Genomic DNA, 27604 nt, shown 5'->3' on the forward strand with positions numbered 1-27604 from the left:
GTTAAAATTAAAAACAATTAGATATTTTTTCATTAAACTTAAAGACGAAACAAATATAGATAATGAACCAATTAAACTAAACTAAAAAAAATTATTTATCATTATTTTCAAAGTTTAACTTAGTTTGAATCATAAATAAGATAGATCGATCCATTAATATTACTTGATTTAAAAATTCCTTCTATTATTAATCTAAATGTAAACTCTTAAGCTAATCTAAAACTTCAAAATCAAACTTTATCTCATTTTATATTCTGTATTTTACTAGTACATAGTCTCTAATCGATTGAAAATTTGAATTTTTTTTCCCTTTAGAATCTTTTTGAGTTATCCTCTCTAATGGTGTCAATGATTTTATCCAATGGGTTAGTAACCAAGTAGTGGAGTGATTTTCATTACCATTCATCAAGCATGACTCAACTTGTTTGCTTTAAATGGCTATTTTTTTTATACATATATCTTGTGGTGTCGTCTTGTTAATCATTTTTAACAGTAAACCTTTTATTGCCCTAAAAAAGGATGGTACTCAGAGAAATTCAATCTTGACACGCAAAAGTATTTTGCACTTTGGATCGATACAATATGTGTAACATTCATTGGTTTAGCATTTTTTAAATGTTTTATTTTTTTAAAAACAAATCCACTTCATTACCATTTTGTCTTATAAACTTTATCTCTTTGACACATTGAATGTTGTTCTACATTTTTTTATCATCCAAATCCATTTTATTTTAAGTATAATATTATTTAAAAAATTAATTTACATATTTGACATGAAAATAAACAAAGAAATAAAATAGATATTTCATAAGTATTTTATCAAGATAGAAAAAATTATTGTTTTCATTTTTGTAATTTAGAGGCCAAATAAAAAGTAATGGAAGGTTTGATAAATACAAGGCTTAATACCATGTTCCTTAGTTTCTTTAAGTGTGTTCAGAGTGATTCTACCTTTTTCTATATGTTCACAGTTGTCCCATAGTATGTAACAGGGATTGGTGGTCATTTTTGCTTACGGCATTAAAAATACTAACAGCGTAATAATATGACAACTGTAACCTATCCAATTTTTTATTACGTAACAATTATGACCCAATTGATGTGACAATGTTAATGTAAAATAAAAGAAAAATACCCAGAAACCAAGGAGCAACACCAACACTAACCATCGCGCCGTTGTGGTGCAATTGAAGACATAGTCGATACCGCTTTTGACGTATCCCATATGAAGACTCATCTCAATAAAACTTAATAAAAAAACTGATTAACATATAATATTAAAAGTGAAACTCCAAAACCTCTAATTAGAGAATCATTAAAAAAAAGTTGCACATAGTTGTATATGCAAGTTTTGTTATATTGTTTAATGTAAACCAACAATTAATATGATACAGAAAACACTTAAAAAACTTCAACAAATAGTTTAGGATTTCCACATACAACATTTAATGTTTAAATGTGGGGTGAAAGCTTTTGGTTTCATTTATTATAGCCAACTTTATATAAGACTGTGATCATAAGAGATGATTCAAAACTTCAGAGAAAAATAAGTTGATTTAAATTAAACTCAAGGTAACATGATAAGAATGGACTGAAATCAATAATCACTAGAAGATAATTATTAAATACAAGTGTGTAATTATGGCAGGTTAGTCCAATCCATGAGTTCAAGCAATATTACATAGCATGACTATCAACAGCAATGAAGCACTGCATCAAACAGTGTTCAAAATCCAGAGAACCAGAAGGCCACAAGAATAGTAGAATACTACTCAGCACATAACCATATCAAACAAACTGAACAAGATGACTACGACGAGGAGGAAGGAGCATCTACTACTTTGCCATTTTCTTTGCGTAGGCTGTTTTCTCTGCTATAAGGAGCCTTAACACCCTGAGAAGCAAAATGGAACATTATTCTTAATTACATATAAATAAAATGGTAAAATATGTTTTGGTCCCTTAAAATATCTTGAAATTGGGTTTTGGTAAAATATGTGGTAAAATATGTTTAGTTCCTAGATTTACCAAAAGTGATGTGATTTTAGCTTCTGATTACAACAACAAAGCCTTGTCCTACTTAATAGGTACATTATCACATGACATCATTTGACATGATTAAAAACCAGTCATTTTTGTAATCTCTCTCAATGATATCCTCCTCCTACTTCATTTTTGTTCTCCTCATTTGTTCATAGAACTATAAGTCATGAAATCTACTCTTATAACAGGTCCTCTTATGGTCTTGTTTGTACGTGTTCAAAACCACCTTAACCAGTTTTCTGTCATCTATCCCTCAAAAATGCCAAACCAATCTCTTTATCAGATAGTCATTCCATATTATGTACTTTCTTATATGACTATATACATTCATCTCAACATTCTCATTTATGCTATATGCTCATATTGTCCATTTAACTCTAGGGATGTCAAACTTGTCCCGCAATTGGACAGGTTGGGGGGTTGGCCAGCTAGTTTTGAAGAAACTACACAAACAAACCCTAATCCAAAAAAAGGCAAAATCAGGGGAATCAAGGTAAATCACGGCATAATCAAGGAACCGTTGTCGTGGGAACCATCGTTGTGGGGATTGCCAAAGATGAGAAGATGAGATGAGGTCATTGGATGACAGCTCCACAATGCAGCGGCAAGGGCACAAGCCCCAGTGGCGGCAGGATCACCACTAGAGGCAGAAGATGCATGAGCTCCGACATCAGAGGCCTCCAAGGGCGATATGGAGGCGACTCTGTCTAGTGAGTGTGGCGGTTAAAGGCGACCAGCAAGCTGAGGCAAAGGACGTTCCAAGGGCACAGTTGAAGGTTGTGTTGAAACCCCAATTGTTGACACCGCCATTGGACAAAGATGCTCGTCGAAAATGGAAGATGGAGGTGCAGAGCTAGTGGTGGTGCATGGTGATCTCACGTGGTGGGGTTGGTTCACGGTGTGTTTATGTGGTGGTCATGTCACATTGTGTGGCTTGTTGATATGTTTCTACTTTTAATTACAAACCCTAACCTAGTCTAACAAGTAATGCTGTCAAAACAGGTAACCCGGTTCGGCTCACCACGGGTTGGTCATTAAGTGAGTCAACTCAACCCTGTTCACTTATTAGTGAGCCGAAAAAATTTTAACCCGGCCCGGCTCACTATGGGTTGGTGGGTTAAACGGGCGGGCTCATTGGCTCACTTAATTATAATTTTTTTTTTCAAATCCAAAAAAAAAGTTACAATTTTTTGTAATTGAAATCTAAATAAATTTCATTCTAAGATGATGTTAAACTCCAAAGAGAATCAAATGTAATCCAAAAGCAAGCACAAAAAACGAACAAATAAGTTTCTAATATTGATTATTTTTTTGTCACTTATCCATTTATAAGATTAGAATCTTGAATGGATAAATCTAAAATATTTTGCTCTCTTGAAACATCTTTTTCTTTATCCCATCTACAAATACAAAGTAATAAATAATTAAATTAAATTAGGTGGGTTGGTAAACCAACCTGGCTCACTACGGGTTCAACCTGGGTGAGCTGGATTCTAAGTAAGCCGAGTTGAAAATTGACTCATATAAAAAAGTTACAGTTTTATCAAATCCCAACCCAGCCCGAACCCATGATGGGCCGGGTTAGCCCATGGGTTTTAACCCATTTTGACAACATTACCAACAAGCATATTTGTGTGAGTAGTGCAACATGCCTTTCTTTGGATAAACAAGCTGCAGGCTAGCCCGCGGAAGGTTGTGCAAGTCGGGCTACTTCGGGTTGGCGGGTTGAAATTTCTAATCCGGCCAGCCTATTTTATGTTGGGTTGGAGAGCTGACTCGTCAAGTTTAGCCCACTTTGACATCCCTATTTAAATCTCACCAAACATTCACCACCACATAGTGCCGCAGAACAACATTCACTATCACATAGTGCCGCAGAACAACATTCACTATCACATAGTGCAGCTGAATGTGTAGTATACAATAAAAGATGCCTGAGTTTGATAGGTACCTTGCCATCACAAATAACCCCCGATGCCTCTACCCCTTCAGCATTCCGCTTGTTTCCTGTATGTGACATCTCATTAATTTCTCCATCATTTTAGCTCCTTATTAAATTTATTAGAGTTTTAAAACGACTACACTAAATTTCGAGATATTTAGAGGGACTAAACAAATGTCACAATTGGTTATTGAAATTGTTGTCAATTTCATGCTAGCATATGACAGAACTATGCAGTCATATTAGCTGTTGATGCATTAAAATATGAAATCAAGCACTTACTTGAAAGATGCTTCCTAACTTTTTCAATGCTTTGGCCCGAGCCTTCAGAACATCTTTGGAGGCACTAGGATCTTTAAGAACCTGAGAAAAAAAGAAACCGTTTTCTTAAAATTTGTCATTAATTGACATTTCAATATATATGATATGCTTATTCAACATTTCATAGAACGCATTTCAGTTCAATACCGAAGTAAATACTTTAGGAGCATGGTCCACCAATTGCTTTCCAATGTAAAAGTTGGGCTTAATTATATTTTTGACCCTTTTTGTGCAGTTTTTGTCCCTCCCTCGATAATTTATTTAGTCAAAATTAGTTATTTTACTATCATATACTTCCATCACTTTTTCTTCTCATAAAACTCTCATAATGATTAGATGCTTGAGATGAATTTGAGACAGAAAATGATTTAAAAGGTTTAGAAGTTGAATGTGATGAAGTTTGTAAGAATTCATAGAATGCGCACTTAACGTTTTAAATAGGGGGAAAATCAAAACTTTTTAATGTTAGAGGAAACATAATGTTTTGATCGTTGGATATAAGCAGAAGGGTATTTAAAATAGTTTAATAGGTTTAGTTTATGGAGATCTTTAGGGGGCTAAAAAAGAAAGTTCAATAGTTTCAGGTAGGAAAGACGTACCAGAAGGGTTTGATTGTAGCCATTGAAAAAAATAAGAATTTGATTGTTACAATTAAAAAACTAAGCGATTAAATTGAAGCAAAAAGCTATAGGGGGACACAAGAATTGCACACAGGCCATAATATAGAGGCAAAATGTACAATGTTCTGCACTGTGATCTCAGTTGTTTCAAGAATGGAAGATTAAAAAAACTGAGTAACATAAGAAAAAAAGTGAAATTTCTTCCTACAAGGTCAAAAACTGCAAACTAATAAATGTCATGCACAGCAGGTACGTAGGAGGAAAGACTATTATCTGTGAGTTATCAGCCAAGAGTGTTTTATTTTCAGACTACAGAGAGTATATACTGCAACTTACTGCTTGGCAAACATGTGACAGAGTTGATTCAATATCAATCACATTGATCTGCCATAGAGAATTAACCATGGCATCCTTCTTATCTTCAATAGCTTTGATTATGCTTTCTTCCTTGTTTTCTCCTTGGTTTAGTTTCTTGAGCTCTTCTTGTATTTGAATTAGGGACACAGCTCCTACAAAAACAGTTAAGTTGCCTTAAACCCTTCCAATGCCCATATCCTTTCAACCGATACACTAGAACTGTGCAAAGGCCAAAAACCCTTTTGGTCCCATCTTATTTTTTTAGGTTTTGTTCTCTAAGTTTAAAATGATTGAATTTAGTCCTTACATAAACTTATCACACTAATTTGGTCATACTGGAAACTATTACATGAAGTAAGCATTTACCACATCTGCCAAAGTGGATACGTAGTGTGATTAATTGATGTAAGTACCAATTTAATTAAACAAAGAAATTTAAGGAGTTAAAATAAAACCTTTTAAACTTATGAGACTAAACTAAAACTAAAAAACAAAAAAAATGAGATGAGGGACTAAAAGGGCCTTTTATCACTACCCAGTATAAAAACAAAATAGTCCACAACCTGAAGCTGCTGTTACTTGTGACTTAATACGGTGTCCTTTATCTCGAACCCACTCAGCCAAAAAGGGAACATTCATGTACCGTAAATCCTTGCCAAGTTCTCTTGCAGATTTTCGTGTGTAGATGTAACCAATTGTATGTAGCATGGCCTCACCAAAAGCTAAAAATAATGCCAGAAATGAGTTATGAAAATTGCAAGGGAAAAACAGAACCAAGAATGGTCAATCATATGATAGTGGTCCCACATGAATTGACAACCATGTGTCATCCTTTTAATGTGCAGCATGCTGCCATTTTCATCATTTGACCCAAAGGTTGCTATTAGATTAAAACTGATAAGAAATAATAACATATGAAATTCATGCGTTTAAGTACATCGCAGAGGATCTACAATATACACAAATGGATGTCCTTTTGTAGAATTTTCAAGTGTCGCGTGAAAAACGTTTCAGCAGAATTGTTACAGACTACACTTCTCTTCTAATCCTGTATTTTAATCAAGTTAGTATAATACTATGAGGCTGAACAACTTATAATGATGGTAAGTCAGGAAAAAGTTAAATCCATTTCGTGGAGAATATGAAATCATAAAAATGTAACAAGGTACTGCAAGAGTAACACCCGAACACTTAAGGTTCAATCTGAATTTTATAATAATTTCAAAGTTAATCAACAACATGCAAGGTTATGTTGTCGACAAATTAAGGCTTTTAGTGCATTGAGTTCAGTAGTCTAAGAGTACATAAGCATCTTGCCACAATGGGATTTCACACTCCATTTAAGATTCTGTTGGATGATGCCTATATTATATATCTTTTCAGGATAACAAGCATAGAACCATTCAATCAATGGCATAATAATAGTGGGATAGATTCATCATTCGAACACCTGATATATTACTTAAGCTCAAGCACAAATGTGGCACAACTAGTACAAGCTCGGCACAACTTAAAAACATTCTAGCATAGTGAGAATCCTAATAATTCAACAACAGAAATCCAGGACAACAGACCTGATTTGCTAGCATTATAGGCTTACAAATTAGGCATTATTTGGACATCTTTCACTAAGAAATAATGTAATTTATATAGCATGTGGAAGCATTTTTGAAGATTATAAACTACACCAGAATGAATGTGTTTTAGTTTCTTTGAATATTGACAATTATATTTCAAAACTGAAAAAAAAAACATAATATTTGTACCTCGAAAACAAATTTCTGTGAAATAAAACTAAAAACTTCTATTACATCAATAGATCATTACAATTTATTTGCAACCCTTGTATATTAAAACCTCAAAATAGAGCTGAAGAAAGGTCTGAATTGAAGGACAAGTCTAGAATGCATGTAGCATATATCATAAATTGACACTCTTGAAAATGAAAATGTTTAAGTCATTGAAACTTCTAAGTTCTGGACTACTATTTAATAATACATTATTAAAATTACATGATAAAAAGAAGGATTTTACCGGCTTTAGAAAGGGTACGAGCTTCTGACTTTGCCCATGCAGTAAATTCCTCTTCTTGACCAACAACCGATAGTTGCAGCCGGTCTATCAGAATTGCTGAAAGCTTCTGCTCTCTTTCCTTCTGCCATGCCTACGGATACAAACAAGGAAAACAGTTTCAGCTACTAAATTATGAGAGGGAACAGTACAAAGGATTTGGGAAAACCATCATAAAGAACTAGAAAAGAAGAAAGAGAATACTTTCATCTTTTCTTGAATTTTTTGCCTCTGAGCTTCAGGGTCCTGTATGTCTTCATCAATTTCTATAGATGCTAAAGAAGCCAGTGCAAGTTTCCCAATATATTCTTCAAAAACTTCACTTCCGAAAATCATTCCAAATACAGCGGTAGGGTCCATCATGTTATCTCTGAAAAAAAAAAAATCAGTGTATTTTGCAGGTTTCTCAATCCATGAAAGCATTCTGTTAATTTAGATTCATCTTGAAACGTCTTAAATAATGATTTTAGCATATATTCATAAATAAACAAGCCTTAATTTGGTTGATAGATTAATACTAATTTTAGGAGTTATGTTATATATTAATTTTAGGACTTTATTTTACTGTTTAGTATTCTTATAAATTAGCTAGAACTGTTTGTCTTTCTTTCCCTTTTAGATAATATAGAACCGATCTGGATTTTATGGTATCACATTTCGGTCTTGAAATCGAGAGATGGAGATATTGTAATCTTAAATAATTGTCATTCCAGTGCAATACAAAGCAGAGAAGTTCGTTCTCTTATCCCTCAGATAAAACAATATTAGGTCTCCACCATAATTTTGAAGCCCCAACATAGTGGCAAATACTCACAGAACTAGCACACTTGATCAAATTATAGATTCTCTATAGGCAACAGCTCTGCTCTGTAGCTCTCATTCGTACTATTTGATTAAGATATTTTTCAAGACCTTTCTCAGTAACATTTGACTATATGGTATTTTGAACAAATACAACAAAATATCTTCATTGAGTTTCACTAAGTTTGGTTAGAACTGCTTTCTAACTCACAACAATAAGAAATATAACCTATGAGGTTGGCAACAATGACAAATACTAATAGTAACATAAACACCAGGTTAGGCACCTTTCTATGCTCAATCAAGCAGGAATGAGATATTAGAGGACACAAAAGGTAGGTTTGTGAATATTAGAGAGTGAAATTCTGATAAGTTGAGTGGAGTAGACAAGGAAGGGAGTTAAAGGGGAACAAAATGATGTAATTTTTGTTGGAGATCCCACGTCAACCAGAGATAAGACTAATTTACGGTATATAAGGATGCAAATCTCATCTTACAAACTTATTTTGTAGGATTGAGTGAGACTTAAAGTATACTTTTCAATATGGTGTCAAAGCAAAAGGTTTCATTGTGGCTCATGTAGATTGTTGGATGTGAGTCTAAGTCTCACATTGTGTAGAAATGAGAAAATTGAGCAACATACAAGGAAGACCTACAAATACACTACCTTAAGGTTTTGGGTTGGAGGTGATGTCAATCCCTTATGTATGTTTGGCTCATGTCTCATTGATATTGTGTCTCCCTGATGAATTCCTTTGAAAGACCCATCATGGTATCAAAGTCATTTAGAGTCTATCCTAACAAGATTTGTTATTGGCTAGGTCTATCATTCCATCCACTATCGGGCCACCATCCATGAATACCTAGTCTCATACTCCAGATGTACATGTCTCGACATGAAGAGATGTGTCAAAAATCCAATATCAACTAGAGATAAGGCTAATTTATGATATATAAATAGATATAAACCTCGTCTTTCAAGTCAGCTCTCTAAGTGCCTATAGTGTGTATCTTTTTCACTTGTTATTTCTTTTACTTCATTTCACAAGTAACTCTAAATCATATTGTAGACTTGAATCACATTAATATTTAAGAAGATTTAACAACAAGCACATAGAGTATATTTAGTTACATATTTTGATTCCAGGTTTAAATCTGACAACAACTAGATATAGTACCAAGAAAAGGAAAATTCAATGAGAGATTAAAATGTTATTCCAGAAACTGTTTTTTGATAATAACCTACACGAGTTATCTTTGAATTGCAAAATCAACACTTGACTACTTGATGTAGAATGAATTCATTGCAAGCAATTATTAACTAATTACTGTTCATTCATGGAGGACAATATAGACTTACTGTACTACTCCCTCCTTTCCATTTTTATCATATGCTTCACGCTTCCCGGGGTCACTTAAAACCTGGTAAGCCTCACCAAGTTTCTGGTAAATATACAAAGATACCGGACTTAGAAAGTATATGGAGAAAAATAAAGCAAACTGGATAGAGGGAGAGATCCAAATGTACATATACTTTTATATTTTGTGCTGTGAAACGTATGACAGTAAGAACTAAGAAGGATGTAAATAACTTTGTTAATGACATCTACTAAATATATCTTCAGACAAAACAAGGCTTCTTACTTACCTGAAAATTTTCTGCGGCCTGAGGATCCCCTGGATTCTTATCAGGGTGAACAATTCTTGCCTAAAACGGGAAGAGAGAAAGAGATTAACAGTTATTAAAGAGACAAAAAAGGAGGAACTGCCAAGTTTAAGATTCAGTCAGAAAACAATATAAAAAAACTAAAACATCAGCATGAATGTGGTTTTTTAAACATTTAATCTAAACCTAACTAGAAGAGAGACATCATTTCTTCTACTCTATCCCAAAATTTTGTCACAAATTAAGTGTTGCATGGTGAGCACATTTGAAATAAACAGCCATTGAAGGCAGAACAAGATCAATAAACAGCTTCCAGAGTTCAATCTTTGGGCTTATTGAACTCCAACTCTCACAAACAAATGAATCTGTTTCTATTGTCTGAACACTTTTCAATTTTGACAAAAAATCCCCGTGTTAATTTAATTCGGGTATGTATATAAGTAATATCTAATTCTTTAAATTGGATATGAGGATATATGTGTATATATATATATATATATATATATATATATATATATATATATATATATGTATGCCATATCCTCTTGCCATCCCCAGTTATCTGACGCGTGTAGCACTAGTCTCAGAATTGATAAAAAATTAAACAATTAAACCATCAATCCGTGAAGCATCATCCTCTCTGCTAAATTGCCCTTAAACTATTGAAAGTATGGATGTAGCCACTAAAGTATCACAAATCATGCTACATAGTCCCTGAAGTGTCGAAAATTTCTTTAAACTAGTTCCTCAATTTCAGTAAAATATATCAAATATTGATCGATATTCAATACTCTATAGAGACTACTTATATAATTTCATTAGTGTAAGGATCATTTAGAAGAGGGGGTGATACTTCTAAAACAAAATTGATGGTTTATTCAAATTTAAACAGCAAAAAAACCGAAACAATATTTATGTAACTACCAAGTCGATTCCATAACTCAACCACATAGTATAATCAAATTCAACATTCCATCAGATCAGGTAACAATATAGAAACATTCTAAAATCCCCTTTTCTGGTTGCACAAATCAGAAAAAGTGAAGGTCATAAATTTCATTATTTATTACCTTGACATAATAAGCCTTCTTGATATCTGCAGCAGATGCATCAACGTTCACACCTAATATGTCATAGTACGCAGTGTCCTTCACCATTGCTTGTGACTTTCAAATAACAATTAACGCATCTAAGAAAATTAAGCAAATTGAAGAATTCCCAAAAACAAAACTAGTTAGCTGCATGATTTCAATAGAAAGCACATGAACAATACGAAAGAAAACAGAAGAAAAAAAAATCGTGAAAGAGTATTCTGACACAGATTTTAGAACATACCCAGAAAGCAAAAATGGAAGAAGTTTCGAGCTTGAAAGAGAGAGAGAGGGGGGTAACAATCAGAAGAAACCTCACATTTCAGGTGGATCTCTGGCAGAAGAAACGGTGACGTTTTCAATGGACCACGTAGTTGAAGATATTTTTATTTTATTTTTTCACGTGACATGTGGATTCTTAATATTAAATTATAATAATTGAAGCTTTAAAAACATTAAATACAAAAGAATGGAAGAAGTTTTAAAAAATTGGATCGTACACACGGTAAAATTTATGATTTTATTTTTTTCCTTATTTTAGTTCTTATATTTATAAAAACCTTATTTGACTTAATTTTATACATGTATTTTTTTATTTTAGTCTAATTAAATCCGGCATTTAACCTATTCATTTAAGAACTCGAAAAAATATTAGAATGACAGAAAAATAAAAAAAAAAATCAAAATCAAAATCACAAATAAGAAACGCAGTTTAGTGAAGAATAAATTCCGTAACCTAAAGACTGAAGTTTCATAAGATGAAAAATAAGATGAAGATGAGATTGAAGAAAAAAATTAAAGAAATATTATAAGTTCATTGGTGGTACGTATAAACTAATTGTTAATTGAAAAATAAACTCCTAACTGATAAATTTTTAATTTATAAGTTTTAGGTTAATAAATTAGTTAATTGAATAAAAAATATTTAGCAAAATTAATTGATAAACTAGTTAAAAAAATATAAATTGGCATAGTATATAAATAAAATTTTTTATTATATAAATAACATGCGTTTTCTCTAAAAAAATTATTATATAACTATAATTTAAATTTTTTTAAATAATTTTAGTATTTTTATTTATTTTATAAAAATGAATATAATATATTTAAATAAATTATTTATTTAAATAAGTTAATTTAATAAATATTCATTAATTTAATTTTTATTTATTTTCGATTTTTTCTTTCAATTTAAACTACTTTAATATTGAATTTATTTTGTATAAATGTGTGCTTTTTATATAGGATCATTTGATGAAATGTTAATTATTTTAATTTGTAATGTTAACATTTTTAATTTAAAACATATAAACAATAAAAAGTAATAAAAAATTTAAGTTTAATATAATAATTACAGTGACAATAAAACAATGTATTAATTTATTAAAAATATATTTTCTTTTTATTTTTCTCTTTTTCTTAGAAAATCAATTAGATAAATTTATTTTAAAAAATATTATTAAACAAATATATAGACAAAAAAAAAAGCCATTTTTGGAGGAAAAAACTTATACATATAATTCTCGATTTTAACAAATTACTTTTTGCTACTATCATATTAAAAATTGAAAAAGTAGAAGAATAATGAATAAGTTTCTTATGATTATTTTAAGAATAATTCGACTCTTACATGTAACATAAATCCTTAACCTATATATAAGTTTGATATTATTGAAGCTTTTCTAAAAAAAAAAGTTGCATTATCTTTAGAGGTTAACCTAGAGTATTTTTTTTTTCACCATTAAGTTCTCTGAGGCAATTCAATATACCATCAAAACTTTAACAATTACGATGCATCTTCTAATAACTTGGATAAAAATAGTGACAAAAGAGAAAAACCCTGGTTAGAAGTAGCTTATGATATAGTAAGCACAAGTGGTAGCATTATTACAATGATAAAGGATGTGTTTGATTCAAGGTTGAAAGCTTTATATTGAATATTTCTTAAGAGAATTTGATTAAATTGTAAAAGAATTAATGGAGATTCCAAGTTTTTTTTTCAAAAAAATAAAAATAAAAAATTTAAGAACAAATAAATGCCATTATATTAAATAGGAATAAATGATTTATAACGTTAACTATGTTTTTTTTTTATTTTGGTTTTTGTCTCTATCTCAAAATTTGATTTTTTTTATGGATAATGTTAGTTGTTAGTATTTTATTAACAGGGAGAATTAAATGCACAACCTCTATCACCCTTCTTTTCAAACTCTTTAAATCAATCTTATAACTCAAATTGTTAGCGGGAGAGTTTAATCTCTTCCACCCTCCCTTCCAACTTTATCACTAAATTGTTTTATCACTTTGACATTTTAAAACATTGATAGAAAGGAAACTTGTAGACTGCATCCAAAATGATTTTTCGTTTGTCATGTCAAAAACCAGTTAATGCCATTGGACGAAAATGATTACATTCATGCATTAAGTATAGAGACCTAACATGGTCAAATTTTGAGATAAGAATAAAATCTGAAATCATATAATAATTTAAGAACTAAAATTGGTTTCAGTGGTGCATGTTATTAATCTTAGTCCTCCAATTGGTTTGAATATTGAGGTGTTAGACAAAAGTTGGTTTGATAAGAATGTTGGCTATGATCACCACGTGTCTTTGGTTGCAGGGCATTTGTTTATGTTCCAAAGGATGAAAGATTCAAGTTAAACGCAAAGACAAGGCAATGTATCTTCATTGATTATGGTCATGATAAATTTAGCTACATGTTGTATGATCTTAAAGAAAGGAAGTAAGAAGTCATGATGTGCATTTCATGAAAGATCAAACCATTAAAGACATCAACAAGGTGTAGAAGGCTACACCTGAGAAGGATTATAAGCTCGCTGACAGTAATCCAATGCGATTATCAGTTCACAATCTAGATAATATTGTGACTAAAAAGTTCAAGATGATGAGAAATATGTTGATGTTAATGATCAACAAGTTGAAAATAGAGTAGAGGTTTCGATTGTTGATGCTCAATGGGGGTATGAAAATGATCTTGGTGATATACTTGAATTACCACAAGTCCCTACCTGAAGGTTCGAGAGGTTGAGAAAACCATCTTTCGGGTATCCTTCAAATGAGTAGTAACTTTGACTGATGGTGGAAAACCTGAATGTTTTGAAGAAGCTTTGGATATTGAAGAAAAAACAATAGTTGTTGAATGCAACGCAAGATAAGATGAAATCTTTGCATGATAGTCACACTTATAACTTAGTAAAATTGCTTAAGGGAAAAAAGGCTTTGGAAACCAGGTGGATTTCCAAGATTCAAATTCTACATTTCCAAGATACAAGGCCAAATTAGTGGTGAAAGGCTTTAGACAGAAAAAAGGTGTTGATTTTAATGAGATATTCTCACTGTGGTGAAAATGTCATCCATCATAATTGTGCTAAAGTTGTGAGTACTCCTCTTGCTAAAGTTGTGTTGTAGAGATTCCAAATGGAAAATGTTAAAGTTGTGAGTACTCCTCTTGCTACTCATTTTAATCTAAGTGTTAAATATAGTCATTCAAATGAAGCTAAGAAGACATATATGACCAGAGTTCCTTATGCATCTGCGATGGATAGTTTGATATATGCAATGGTATGTACAAGACCTGATATTGCACATGTTGTTATATAGTCAATCGTTTTTTGTCAAATTCATGTAAAGAACATTGGAATGATATGAAGTGTATTTTGAGGTATCTTTGTGGTACTATTGGTTTGAAGCTTTGTTTTGAAGGTGATAAACTTACTTTGATGTGTTACATCGACTCACATATGACTGGAGACATTGATTCCAAGAGGTCCACTTTGGGTTACTTGATTAAGTATTCAAGGGGAATTATGGCTAGGCAATCAAGATTGTAGAGGTGTATAACATTGTCTACTGTAAAGGCAAAGTTCATTGCTATATTAAAGCATGCAAGGAGTTGCTATGATTGAGGAAATTATTGTATGATCTTGGTTTTGTGTAGGATAATTATCCGTTGTTTCTTAATAGTCAAAGTGTTATCCATCTTTGTAAGAATTCAACTTTCCATTCTAGATCCAAACATATTAATGTGATGTATCATTAGATACGTGATGTTTTAGATGCTAAGTTGTTGGAACTGCAAAAGGTTCGTACAGATGAGAATGGTGTTGATATGATGACTAAGGATTTTCTGAGACAAAAGTTTAAGACTGGTTGTGAGATCATCAGATTGATAGTCACCTCCGCATAGTTGTGAGGTGGGAGATGTGTTGGGTTTGGACTCCCAAATATGCCAAAAAGTCCAACATTGTGGTCAACACATCTTTGACTCACTCAAATTAAGTGAGGAGGCTCCGAAGTCATATTAGAGAGGGTATATGTTTATACATAGAGAGCAAAAATTCAGCTTGGAGAGAAAAAAAGAGAAAAAACAATTATGTAAAATTTTTCACTCTATAGTCTCGATAAAATGATAATAGCTTCATTCACTATTGGATTGAGCCGAAACTTTGCTAGGTTCGCAACACATGGTTCTACTTTTGAATTGAGGAATTTTTCACACTAAAAACTTTGGTGTCTTTAATATATGGCTTTGTGATTTTTAATACGTGACTTTTGATTATTTATTATTGTTATTCATTTGTTACATGTTAAAAAAATTTCTCATATATTCTAACAAGTTAAGAGAATTTTATCTGATATATTGATTATATTATATTATTTTCCCATTAACAATAAACCCTAATAATATACACATTAATATGAAAATAAAATTCAGAATCGTCACTAAGATCTTATAAGATGGTACATACATATTTGCTTTTACAGTAGTGTTATTATCTTAATTATTATTCTTCATTATTCTCAAAAAAAAACTTACCATTTAGATGTGATATACTCAATATTTTTAATTCAGAAAAGAGAAGTTGTCTCTATTTACAATCTCTCACAATCCTGTTTACTAGGTTATATAAACCACTAAGATTGCCATTAATATCTTCTGACCAGGTGTCCATAATTCAGAATTAACTACATTCAATAAGTGGAATGAAGTTTACAACAACCTAAAAGAAAACATCCAACAGTGATCTTTGTTTATTAATTTTTGTTATAAAATATATGACTTTGAATTGTTTGGAGAATGATTGAATTGGATAAGAATTTGTAGCATGGGTGGCATGGGAAAGTTGCTTGTGCATTCCATGATTCGGATTGTGTTGCTGTCCAATTTAATGCCTTTTATTTGTATGGAGAAGTGATGAAAAATGCTAAGAAAGATGACCTAGTTTTCTTCAAGAGGACCCCTCATTCATGCTATGATATGCAAAGATTCTTTTGCTAAGTGTCGGTTCGGAATTCCGATAACAAAGCATAGACCCCCACAATCATAAGATTTTAGGAAGATTTATGAAAGGGATGTAATGTTTTTGTTTTGGAAATTTATTAAAATAGGTTAATGTTTTGAAAAAATTAAGTATATTTTGCAATGAAAAAGTATATATACATTAAGATACTACTTGGTTTTATTTTGAACTAGGTAGGTTAAAAAGTTGTATTTTTTTTAGTTTAGTTTTTTTCATTAAATTCAAACACTTTAATTAAAAAAATGTGAAGTTCTCAAACAAATAAAAAAGTGAAGGTATACTTATAATACTATTTTAATAAAACAAAGAAGTGAAGTTCTTTTTACAAGTTTCACTTGATCCATTTAAAAACAATATGAAATTATACCTTAGACTATTTGTATATATAGATTCGTACTTCCGAACACAACTTATCTATCTAAGCAATATTTTTAAAATAATTTTAGTAAATTAAAAAAAAAAACATCATTTTTACAAATTTTCAAATATTCTTTTTGGGTGTCTTTGAATAAATACTCATCACAATCTTTTCTTAGACATAGAAAAGCATTATTATATTCTTCACATGAATTAAAGTATTTAAGTGTGTGTGCGTGTGCGTGTGCGTGTGTGAGAGTGGGTGTGTGTGTGCGTGTATGGGTGTGCGTCTGTGGGTGTGTGTGTATGTGTGTGTGCGTGTGTGTGCGGGGGTGTGTGTGTGTGTCTCTGTGTCTGTGTGTGTGGGTGGGTGGGAAGGTGGGTGTATGTGTATGTGTAATGTGTGCGTATGCGTGTGTGGGTGTGCATGTGCGTGTGTGGGTGTGTGTGTGTGTGTGTGTGTGCACGTATGTGTGTGTGGGGGTGTGTCTATGTGAGTGTGCATGTGTGAGTATGTGTGTCAGTATGTGTGTGTGGGCGTGTGTGTGTGTGGGTGTGCGTGAGTATGGGTGTGCGTGCGTGTGGGTGTTTGTGTGTGTGTGTTTGTGTGTGTACGGACGGTTGTGTGTGCTTGCGCATGTGTGTGTGTGTGTATATGTGTGCGTATGTGTGAGTGTGTGTGTGTGCGTGTGCCTGTGTGTGTGGGTAGGTGTGTGTGGGTGGGTGTGTGGGTGTGTGTGGGTTAGGGTAGGTGTAAGTGTGGGTGTCGGTGTGTGTGTGTGTGTGTGCGTGCCCTGTGTGTGTGTGTGTGTGCCTGTGCCTGTGTGTGTGTGGGTGTGGTTGTGTGTGTGTGTGTGCCTGTGTGTGTGCGTGCCTGTGTGTGTGAGTGAGGTTGTGTGTGTGCGCGTGTGCGTGTGCGTGTGTGTGTGCATGGGTGTATGTGTGTGTGGGTGGGAAGGTCGGTGGGTGAGTGGGTGTGTATGGATGAGGGTGTGTGTGTGTGCGCGTGTGTGCATGTGCGTGTGTGTGTGTGTTTGGAAGAGGGTGGGTGTGTGTGTTTTTGCACGTGCGTGTCTGTGTGTCTGTGTGTGTTTGCGTGTGTATGTGTGTGTGTGGGTGTGTGTTTGTGTGTGTGTATGTGTGCGTGCATGTATGCGTGTGCGTGTGTGTGAGTGTGTGTGTTTGTGCGTGTGCGTGTGTCTGTGTGTGTACGTGGGTGTGTGTGTGTGTGTGCGTGGGTGTGTGTTTGTGTGCGTGTGTCTGTGTGTGTTTGTGGGTGAGTGTGTGTGTGGAACTGTGTGTGTGTGTGTGTGTGTGTGTCGGTGTGTGTGGTTGGGTAGGTGTGTGGGAAGGTCTGTGTGTGTGTGGGTGCGTGCGCGTGTGTGAGCGTGTGCATGTGCGTGTGTGTGTGACTCTGTGTGCGTGAATGTGTGTGTGGGTGTGTGTGTGCGTGTTTGTCTGTACGGGTGGGTGTGTTTGTGGATGTATGTGTGTGTCTGCGTGTGTGCGTGGGTGTATGTGTTTGTGGGTGGGACGGTGGGTGGGTGAGTGGGTATGTATGGATGAGGGTGTGCGTGTGTGTATGTGTGTGTGGGTGTGTATGGAAGAGGGTGGGTGTGTGTGTGTGTGTCTGTGTGTGTGTGTGTCTGCGTGTGTATGTGTGTGTCTGTGGGTTTGTGTTTGTGTGTGGTTGTGTGTGGTTGGGTAGGTGTGTGAGTGTGTGTGTGTGTTTGTGTGTGTGTATGGGTGCGTACGCGTGTGTGAGCGTGTGCATGTGTGTGTGTGTGACTCCGTGTGCGTGAATGTGTATGGGGGTGTGTGTGTGCGTGTTTGTCTGTACGGGTGGGTGTGTATGTGTGTGTGGGTGGGTGGGAAGGTGGGTGTGTGTGTGTGTGTGTTTGTGTGTGTATGCGTTTGCATGTGTGGGTGTGTGTGTGTGTGTGTGTGTATGTGTCTGTGCATGTGTGTGTGTGTATGTGTGTGTGTTAACGTGTGCCTGTGTGTTTGGGTAGGTGTGTGTGGGTGGGTGGAAAAGTGGGTGGGTGGGTGTGGGTTAGGATAGGTGTAGGTGTCGGTGTCGGTGTGTGTGTGTGTGTGTGTGCGTGTGCGTGCCTATGTGTGTGTGTACATGTGTGTGTGTGTGGTTGGGTGTGGTTATGTGTGTTTGTGCGTGGGTGTATGTGTGTGTGGGTGGGAAGGTAGGTGGGTGAGTGGGTATGTATGGATGAGGGTGTGCGTGTGTGCATGTGTGTGTGTGGGTGTGTATGGAAGAGGGTGAGTGTGTGTGCATGTGTGCATGTGCGTGTGTGTGTCTATGTGTGTTTGTGTGTGTATGTGTGTTTGTGGGTTTGTGGTTGTGTGTGGGTGTTTGTGTGTAAGTGTGCGTGTGTGTGTGGGTTTGCGTGTGTGTGAGTGTGAGTGCGTGTGTGTGTGCGCATGCGTGTCCCTGTGTGTGTATGTGGGTGGGTGTGTTCGTGCGTGGGTGTGTGTTTGTGTGCGTAGGAGCAGGTGTGTGTATGGGTGTGCGTGTGTGTCTGTTTATGGGTGTGTGGGTGTGCGCGTGAGGGTGTGTGTATGTGTGTGTGCGTATGTGTGTGCGTCTATGTAAGGTTGGGTAGGTGTGTGTGTGTGTGTTTATGTGTGTGTGTGGGTGCGTGTGCGTGTGCGTGTGTGTGTGACTCCATGTGTGTGAGTGTGTGTGTGTGTGTGTGTGCGTGTTTGGGGGTGTGTGTGTCTGTCTGTCTACGTGTGTGCGTGTTTGTCTGTGTGGGTGTGTGTGGGGGTGGGTGAGAAGGTGGGTGTGTGTGTTTGTGTGTGTATGTGTATGCATGTGTGTGTGTGCGTGTTTTTGTATGTGTGTGTTCTTGTGTGTGTGTGCGTGTGTGCTTGTGTAAGTTTGTGCGTATATGTGTGTGTATTTGTCTGTGTGCATGTGGCTATGTGTGTGGGTAGGTGTGTGTAGGTGGGTGGAAAGGTGGGTGAGTGTGTGGGTGTGTGTGGGTTAGGGTAGGTGTGGGTGTGTGTGGGTTAGGGTAGGTGTGGGTGTGGGTGTCGGTGTGTGTGAGTGTGTGTGTGTGTGTGTCCGTGCCCGTGTGTGCGTGCGTGCCTGTGTGCGTTTGTGGTTCGGTGTGGTTGAATGTGTGTACGTGTGTGTGGGTGTATGTGTGTGTGGGTGGGAAGGTAGGTGGGTGTGTATGGATGAGAGTGTGTGTGTATGGATGAGGGTGTGTGTGTGTGCGTGTGTGCATGTGCGTGTGTGTGTGTGTGGGTGTCTGTGGAAGAGGGTGTGTGGATGTGCGTGTGTGTGTTTGTCTGTGTGTGTCTACGTGTGTATGTGTATGTTTGTGTGTGTGTATGTCTTCGTGTGTGTGCGTGTGCATGTGCGTGTGCGTGTGCATGTGTCTGTGTGTGTATGTGGGTGGGTGTGCGTGTGCGCGGGTGTGTCTTTGTGTGTGTGGGAGCATGTGCATGTGTGTGTGTGCATGTGCGTGTGTCTGCGTGTGTTTCAGGGTGGGTGGGTGTGAGCGTGAGTTTGTGTGTGTGGGTGTGTTTGTGTGCATGTGTGTGTGTGTTTCTATGTGTGTGGTTGGGTAGGTGTGTGTGTGTGTGTGCGTGCGAGTGTGTGAGCCTGTGCGTGTGCGTGTGTGTGTGACTCCGTGTGCGTGAGTGGGTGTGTGTGTGTGGGTGGGTGGGAAGATGTGTGTGTGTGTTTGTGTGTGTATGCGTATGCATGTGTGGGTGTGTGTGTGTTGTGTGCGTGTGGGTGTGTGTGTGTGTGCTTGTGGGGGTGTGTGTGTGTATGTGTGTGTGGAGGTGTGTCTCTCTATGTGTGTGAGTGTGAGTGCGCGTGTGAGTGTGGGTGTGCATGTGTGCGCGTGCGTATTTGTTTGTACGAGTGTGTGTGTGTTTGTGTGTGTGGATGGGTAGATGTGTGTGTGGATGGGTGGGAAGGTGGGTGTATGTGTGTGTGTTTGTTTGTGTGTGCGTATGCATGTGTGGGTGTGTGTGTGTGTGTGCGTGTGCATGCCTTTGTGTGTATGGGTGGGTGGGTGTGTGGGTGTGTGGGTGTATGTGGATGAGAGTGAGTATGTGTGCGTGTGTTTGTGTGTGTTTAGGTGTGTGTGGATGAGGGTGGTTATGTGTGCGTCTGTGCATGTGCGTGTGTGTGTATGTGTGTGTGTGTGTGCGTGTGTGTGCGTGTGCGTGTGCGTGTGTGGGTGTGTACGTTTGCTTGTGTGTGTATGTATGCGTGTGCATGTGTGTGTGCAATTGTGTGTGTGCGTGTGCGTGTGTCTGTGTGTGTATGTGTGTGGGTGTGTATGCGTGAGGATGAGTGTCGGTGTGGGTATGTGGTGGAAAGGTGGGTGGGTTTGTGGGTTAGGGTGGGTGTGTGGTGGGAAGGTGGGTGGGTTTATAAGTTAGGGTAGGTGTTTGTGTGTTTATGTCTGCGTGTGTATGTGTGTCTTTATGGGTGGGTGTGCTTGTGTGTGGGTGTGTGTGCGTGCGTGTGTGTGTGTTTATGGGTGGGTGTGAGGGTGAGGGTGGGTGTGGGTTGGTGTGTATATGCGCGCACGTGTGTGTGTTGTTTGTGTGGGCATGTGTGTGTGTGCGCGTGGGTTTGCGTGTGTGGGTGTATGTGGATGAGGATGGGTGTGTGTGCGTGTGTATGCGTATGTCTGCGTGTGTATGTGTGTGTGTGGGTGTGTGTGAATGAGGGTGGATGTATGTGCGTCTATGCATGTGCGTGTGTGTGTGTGATTTTGTGCCTGCGTGTGTGTGTGGGGGGGAGGGGGGTGGGTGTGGTTGTGTGTGGGTGTGTGTGTATGTGTGTGCGTGTGTGTGTATCTGTGTGTGTATGTGTGTGTGCGCGTGCGCGTGTGTGTGTGGTGTGTGTATGTGTGTGTGTGTGAGTGTGTGTGCGTGTGTGTGTGATTGTGTATGTGTGTGGGTGTGCATGTACGTGTGTTCGTGTGTGTGTGTGGGTGGGTGTGTGTGTCTGTGCGTGTGTGTGGGTGGGTGGTTGGGTGTGTGGATGGGTGTGGGTGTGTGTGTCTGTGCGTGTGTGTGGGTGTGCATGTACGTGTATTCGTGTGTGTGTGGGTGGGTTGTTGGGTGTGGATAAGGGTGGGTATGGGTGGGAGTGGGTGTGTGTGTGTCTGTGCGTGTGTGTGTGTTGGTGTGTGCGTGTGCGTGTATATGGATGCGTGTGTGTGTATGTGTGTGGGTGTTGGTGTGGGTTTGTGTGGGTGTATGTGGGGGTGTGTATGTGTGAATGCGTGTGTGTGTGTGCGTTTGTGTGTGTGTGTGTGCGTGTACGTGCGTGTGCATGCGTGTGCGTGTTTGTGTGCGTGTACGGGTGTGTATGTGCACGCCTGCGTGTGGCTAGGGAGTGGGACTGTGCGTGAGAGAGTAACAATGAGGGATGTAGGGTTTGGTAAAAAAATAAGATTAAAAGTAAAAAGTTTACAAATTAAAAGAGCAATTTTGTCATTACAAAATTTGTGGGGAGGTGGAGGGAGAAGGGATGCTGGTGGAGGGAGTAACACCCTTTAGTTTAACTGTCACAAATTTTTTCATAACTCATCAATCACATTTTATTTAGACGGGCTTAACATAGCGTTTTCTTCATGCACCTTGATGATTACTATATGCACACATTCCAATTGTACCAAATTAAAATATATATCCTCTTTTTCATTATACCATGTTACCACTTGTATTACCGTGATCTCGCCTTCTTTCAGCACTGCACTCTTTGAAAGGTATAGAGAACTTGTTTAGAAAAAAAAGAAGCTCGTTCTAGAAATTTGATTTCAAAAGCGTTTTGGAAAACAATGTTCAGAAAATTATGTTTTAGAATGCATTTTTAAGTTTTGAAGAGTTCATTTTGAAAAATAGCTCAAATATATAAAGTTTCTTTTGAAAATTCTGTTATGAAAATTTCATTCCAAAATATATTTCATATATTCTAAAAAGTTTGATTTAGAAATTCCATTTTAAAATTTTATTTCAAAAATCTTATTTTAAAATTTTGTTCCAAAAATCCTATTTGATAAAGGATGGGTTACAAAATTCCAAATAAGAAGCTCAACCCCCAAAAGAAATAGGTTAAGGCAGGTTGGTTGTACCTAATCTATTTTGTAATTACTAAAAATAATTAGATTGATTTATTATCCTTTTAAAATACTATAATGATAAACTGATATTTACAATGGTTTCCAAATCTTATAAAACAAGATGAGAAATGTGACAACCTTTTATTATAACGTTTTATCTTAATAATATTACTAAAAATACTCACTTTACCGACGAAGTTGATTAATAAAATGCATAAAACAAAACAAAATGATATATGTCACTTTCCTAAATAAAACTTGGAAATAAAGAGATAGAAGTTTTAAATAAAATATGTTTTCATAAAAAAAAGACATTATAAATTCTCAATAATAAAATCCGTGATAAAACTTCGAAACAACTTTCTAAACAAAACTATAACAAATAAATAAAATCTCATAAATATATAAAAAAAAAGTTTAAGTTTTACATATATATTTCTCTAAGATTTTCTTTCTCATTAAAATCGTGTTTATAAATATTAACCCAAACACAAACAAATAAACATAAAAACTTATACTTTATTTTTAAATTCATGCGATATATAAACTAATATATAAACTAAAAAGATGCAAAAGAAGTAAAATAAAAAATAAAAAATTTGTTTACATTGATACACACATCACATCGGTTAGAAAAAGAAAAACGACAACGATGATTTTTAACGATAAATATTGATTTTACAATCGAAATATATCAAAAACAAGGTAAAAGAAGTGAAAGTTTTAAAATTTTAATCAACATTTTAGATTCGATTGGTCAGAAAATCGAAGAAAAAAAAATATGATATTGGTTGATCAAATAGCCCAAGACATATGTCTTGTTAAAAAAAACAAATAAAAAAAAGAGAGTTGTAACTTATTTTATCCAGGAATCAAAATTATTTGATGCATCAGAACTCTTCCATAAAGATAAAGTATGTTATGATGCTATTAAGAATCCAATATAAGTCTAACATATAGATTGATTAAAAATAAGAAAATTGAAATTTTTTTTATAAATCAGTTATTTTAATTTTTTTTATTACAAGTCATATATATATATATATTATGAATTTGACTCATATTTTATTATTATTAATATTCCTATCGAACACCAACAATTTCATACCCTCTCATATATTAAAATCCATCAAATTAATCTATTAGGAAATTTTCTTATATATTTGTAAACTCAATCTTTTTAAGAAACACTCTTGGCCATATATCATAGAAAGAAATATTTCTAAAATATTAATTTTAAGGACTAATTAATATTTGTCAGTAAAACATTCGACAGAGTTTTTCAATTACTACAAATGGCGGAAAAAGCAATACATGTTAATTATAATGCTTATTCTGTGTGTAATCCATATTTAAGATTAATAGTAAATTTTTATATAATTCTTTTTTCATACATACCGTTTCAAATTAAAACACTATATATTTTAACAATAGGAATATGTGTTATATTAACAAAAAAATGTTGCAAGCAATTATTACTACAAATGTCATCAACCATAAAAGGAATATATATATGTATATACATATATAATAAATTGTTAGGTTGTTCAAATTGAATTTCACCTACTAATATAAACATGATATTCTTTTAATATTACTTTTGGTTCACAAGATCTCCAATAAAGGTATATATAATAAATGTTTAGGTTTTTCCTTCATCTGCACCGAGCTTGGAAACATATCAGAACATGGAAGAATTTTTGCAAGAAGTTAAATTTTTCATTAATTATTGAAATCAAGACTAAATGTATAGTAAAAAATGGGTGCTGATGCTGATCAAGAATATATCAGATATAAGGTAGTAAATACTGATAAAATTTATTGCAGATAATTTCACAGTCACTGTATAAGAAGGCAACAACAATTACAAATCCATTTGAAGCGGTTGTTTGTTTATCAACTAATCTTACGCATGTACATGATGACAATGGTTGTACGTTATTCATCTTTTCTCATAGTCTTGATATTTCTTCAAAACATTTCCTTCTCAAAAGCCCTTAAAAGCAGTTTCAGTGTGGAGATGATCCACCGTGATTCACCAAAATCACCATTTTATCGTCCCACGGAAACTCATTTCCAACGAATTGAAAATGCCATTCTTCGTTCCATCCATCGTGCTAATTACTTCAAACTAGACTCAAACGATGTCGAGGGCACTGTAACACCAGTTTCAGGAGAATACCTGGTGAACTATTCAGTTGGAACTCCACCCGTCCAAATCCTTGGTATAGTTGATACTGGTGCCAGCTTTATTTGGATGCAATGTCAACCTTGTGAAAACTGTTACAAACAAGACAGGCCCATATTTGATCCTTCAACTTCAAGGACATACAGTAGTATCCCTTGTGTTGCTGCTGAATGTCTGAGTGGGACAAATTCTTTTTGCAATTTTAACAATAGAAAACACTGTGCATATAAAGCGACCTACGGTGATGGATCATCTTCAGAAGGAGATTTCAGTTGGGACACCATTACTCTAACTTCCAGTACTAAAAATGTTCCTGTAGCATTTCCCAAAACTGTGATTGGATGTGGACACAATAACGTTGGAATCTTTGGTAAGCAAAGCTCTGGCATAGTTGGCCTTGGAAACGGACCTCTCTCACTTGCAGGTCAGTTAAAACCTAAAACAGGTGGAACGTTTTCCTATTGTTTGACGCCAATGTATGAAGGAAATGCAAAACCTAGTAATCTCCATTTTGGAGATCTTGGTGAGGTTGTTGAAGGTGCCGTTTCAACCCCTTTAATCATAAACAAAGTACGGCCATCCATGTACTTCGTGGTGATGGAAGCAATCAGTGTGGGAAGCAAGAGAATAGAGTTTCCCGGAGATATTGAATATGGAAACATCTTTCTTGACTCAGGGGCAGCGATCACTTATTTGCCAGATGAGGTTTACTCAAGTTTGGAAGGAGAAATGGTAAATGCAGTTAATTTACCTCGTACTAATAGCCCACTAAAAGGTTTGAGGTTGTGCTACGAAATTACAGCTGGTGAAGAATATCATATACCAACAGTGTTTGCACATTTTAAAGGTGGTGGAGCTGTGAAATTGTATTCTGTAAACACCTTTATCAAGGTCAGGGAAACTGTCATATGTTTGGCTTTCCGTTCAGGTTTTCAAGCCATTTTTGGGAATTTGGCACAGCAGGACATCTTGGTTAGCTATGACACACAACAAAACACAGTCACCTTTCTCAACACAGATTGTACCTCCGAGTTATAGAAAATTCAATCAAATAGAATAACATGTTTTCTCACTCTTCATCCTCTTCTATCTTCTATCAATAAAAAATAAACTATTCCTGTCAAATTTTATTAAACATGCATTTTTCATTATTTCCATATAAACTATATATGCATAACTGTCAATCCTTTCGGTACTCTCACTAATACAAAATTCGCTTTTAAACTTGCATAATAAGCTTCGGTTTACACAAAATCAGAGTCTATCAAAACGCGGTGACATTTTTGTAGTTATAACGAACTTATACACCATGGTTCAAGGGGAACTAAGACATAAAACCTCTATAACCTCGGTTATAAAGACAACCAATGCCTAAAACCGTATAAAATTATCCAAAAACTAGCTTTTAGGCTCACAACTTTATTAAAAGAAGCTACTGCCTCGGTTCTCTGACCAATCGAAGCAAAAAACCCTGACAACTTTTTCAAAATAGGCCTACTGCCTCGGTTCTTTGACCAACCGAGGCGAAAATTCTGACATCTTTTTCGAAATAGGCCTACTGCCTCAGTTCTCTGACCAACCGAGGCTAAAAACTCTGACAACTTTTTGAAATTGGTCTACTGCCTCGGTTCTCTGACCAACCGAGGCAGTATGTCCTACTAGAAATTGACAACCTTTGATTTTGAACGTTTCATATCCCTTTTTTCAACCTCTACTGCCTTGGTTCCATTTTAACCGATGTCATAGGCCCTTTATGCCTCGATTTAACCACGAACCGAGGCCTATAGTTAGTAGATATTTTCAAATTTTGCATTTACAATTTTTTTTGAATTTTTTCTAGCAGGTTTACGCATCGGTTTTATTTATAACCGAGGTAATAGCCTCTTTGATGGTTATATTCCAAATCCATAACACAGTAAGCACATTTTCACTCTTCTTCTTCTTCCGTCAAAGAGTAAACGCGAATTGCAGCTTCGCAATCGCGTGAACAACGTTTCCTTGCTGCTCCACCGCCTCTACCTCAACCACTAGCTGCTGCCGTTGGCTGCCATCGCTGCCTCCACCACTAGGCTTCGCCGCTTCCTCCACCACTGGCCACCATCGTAAGAAATTTTATCCTAATGTTCCTTTTTCTTCCTCGCGTAACCATTCTCTCTTTCAGGCGAAGTTGTTGTTTTGTAGCCTCCATTTCTCTTGCACGAGTGTTTGGTGTGGTCTCCATCTTCGTTGGCTCCATTTCTGTCGCGTGAACGATTCTCCCTTCATTTCTCTCGCGCTAACATTGTTCGTTGTCGCCACCTACCATTCGTCGCCGCCACTAGTTGTTCGTCGTCGCCTTCGACCGTTCGTCACTGCCTTCGATTGTTCGTTATGGCCTTCATCCGTTTCTTTGTCGCCTCCATTGTCCATTGCAAATAAAAAAATTATTTTGAATAGACAAAAGATCCTATTTTCTGAAAAAAAGGCATTTATCGCTTCGGTTCAAAAGAAACCGAAGCAAAAGACCCCTACATACTACCTTAGTTCCGAACCGAGACAAAAAGGCTACCCCTTTTTGCTTCGCCTGTATATACCTCGGTTCATGAACCGCTACGTATAATCGAAAATAACCAGTGTCGTTTTCCTTTACTGCACTAGTGTTTATACCCATAGTCTAATATAGATATTTGATGTAATATTAATTCATTACAAGAAAAATCACAATTATATA

The 27604-nt window shown here is 35.8% G+C and overlaps 1 protein-coding gene and 1 pseudogene across 2 annotated transcripts; one reads left to right on the forward strand and one right to left on the reverse strand.

Annotated features, from left to right (window-relative positions):
* Positions 1 to 1587: 1587 nt before the first annotated feature.
* LOC124848088 (chaperone protein dnaJ 10-like) lies at positions 1588 to 11306 on the reverse strand. Of its 2 annotated transcripts, XM_047325706.2 has the most exons (11): positions 11156 to 11305; positions 10891 to 11009; positions 9803 to 9862; positions 9515 to 9597; positions 7558 to 7723; positions 7318 to 7447; positions 5847 to 6005; positions 5263 to 5435; positions 4268 to 4348; positions 3995 to 4050; positions 1588 to 1894 (listed from the first exon to the last, which is right to left on the reverse strand). In XM_047325706.2, the coding sequence occupies exons 2-10, from the start codon at positions 10975 to 10977 to the stop codon at positions 4024 to 4026; spliced, it is 966 nt and encodes a 321-aa protein (XP_047181662.1). In that variant the 5' UTR covers positions 10978 to 11009; positions 11156 to 11305; the 3' UTR covers positions 1588 to 1894; positions 3995 to 4023. The 2 variants fall into 2 exon arrangements, with proteins under 2 accessions (XP_047181662.1, XP_047181660.1); XM_047325704.2 differs by lacking the exon at positions 3995 to 4050 and having other exon boundaries at positions 11156 to 11306.
* Positions 11307 to 24618: 13312 nt separating this feature from the next.
* On the forward strand, positions 24619 to 25932 carry LOC148191660 (aspartic proteinase CDR1 pseudogene; annotated as a pseudogene).
* Positions 25933 to 27604: the final 1672 nt, after the last annotated feature.

This window comes from Vigna umbellata, chromosome 10, assembly GCF_029865625.1.
Source record: "Vigna umbellata cultivar VRB3 chromosome 10, Vumbellata_1.0, whole genome shotgun sequence".
In the NCBI taxonomy this organism is placed as follows: Eukaryota; Viridiplantae; Streptophyta; class Magnoliopsida; order Fabales; family Fabaceae; genus Vigna; species Vigna umbellata.

Bases quoted from the DNA above. Each gene is read 5' to 3' on its own strand.
- LOC124848088 (XM_047325704.2), bottom strand. From the start codon at position 10,977: ATGGTGAAGGACACTGCGTACTATGACATATTAGGTGTGAACGTTGAT. The intron at 9,863-10,890 runs GTAATAAATAAT...TTCCCGTTTTAG, and splicing joins AGAAGGCTTATTATGTCAAG to GCAAGAATTGTTCACCCTGA. The intron at 7,448-7,557 runs GTATTCTCTTTC...TTGTATCCGTAG, and splicing joins AAATTCAAGAAAAGATGAAA to GCATGGCAGAAGGAAAGAGA.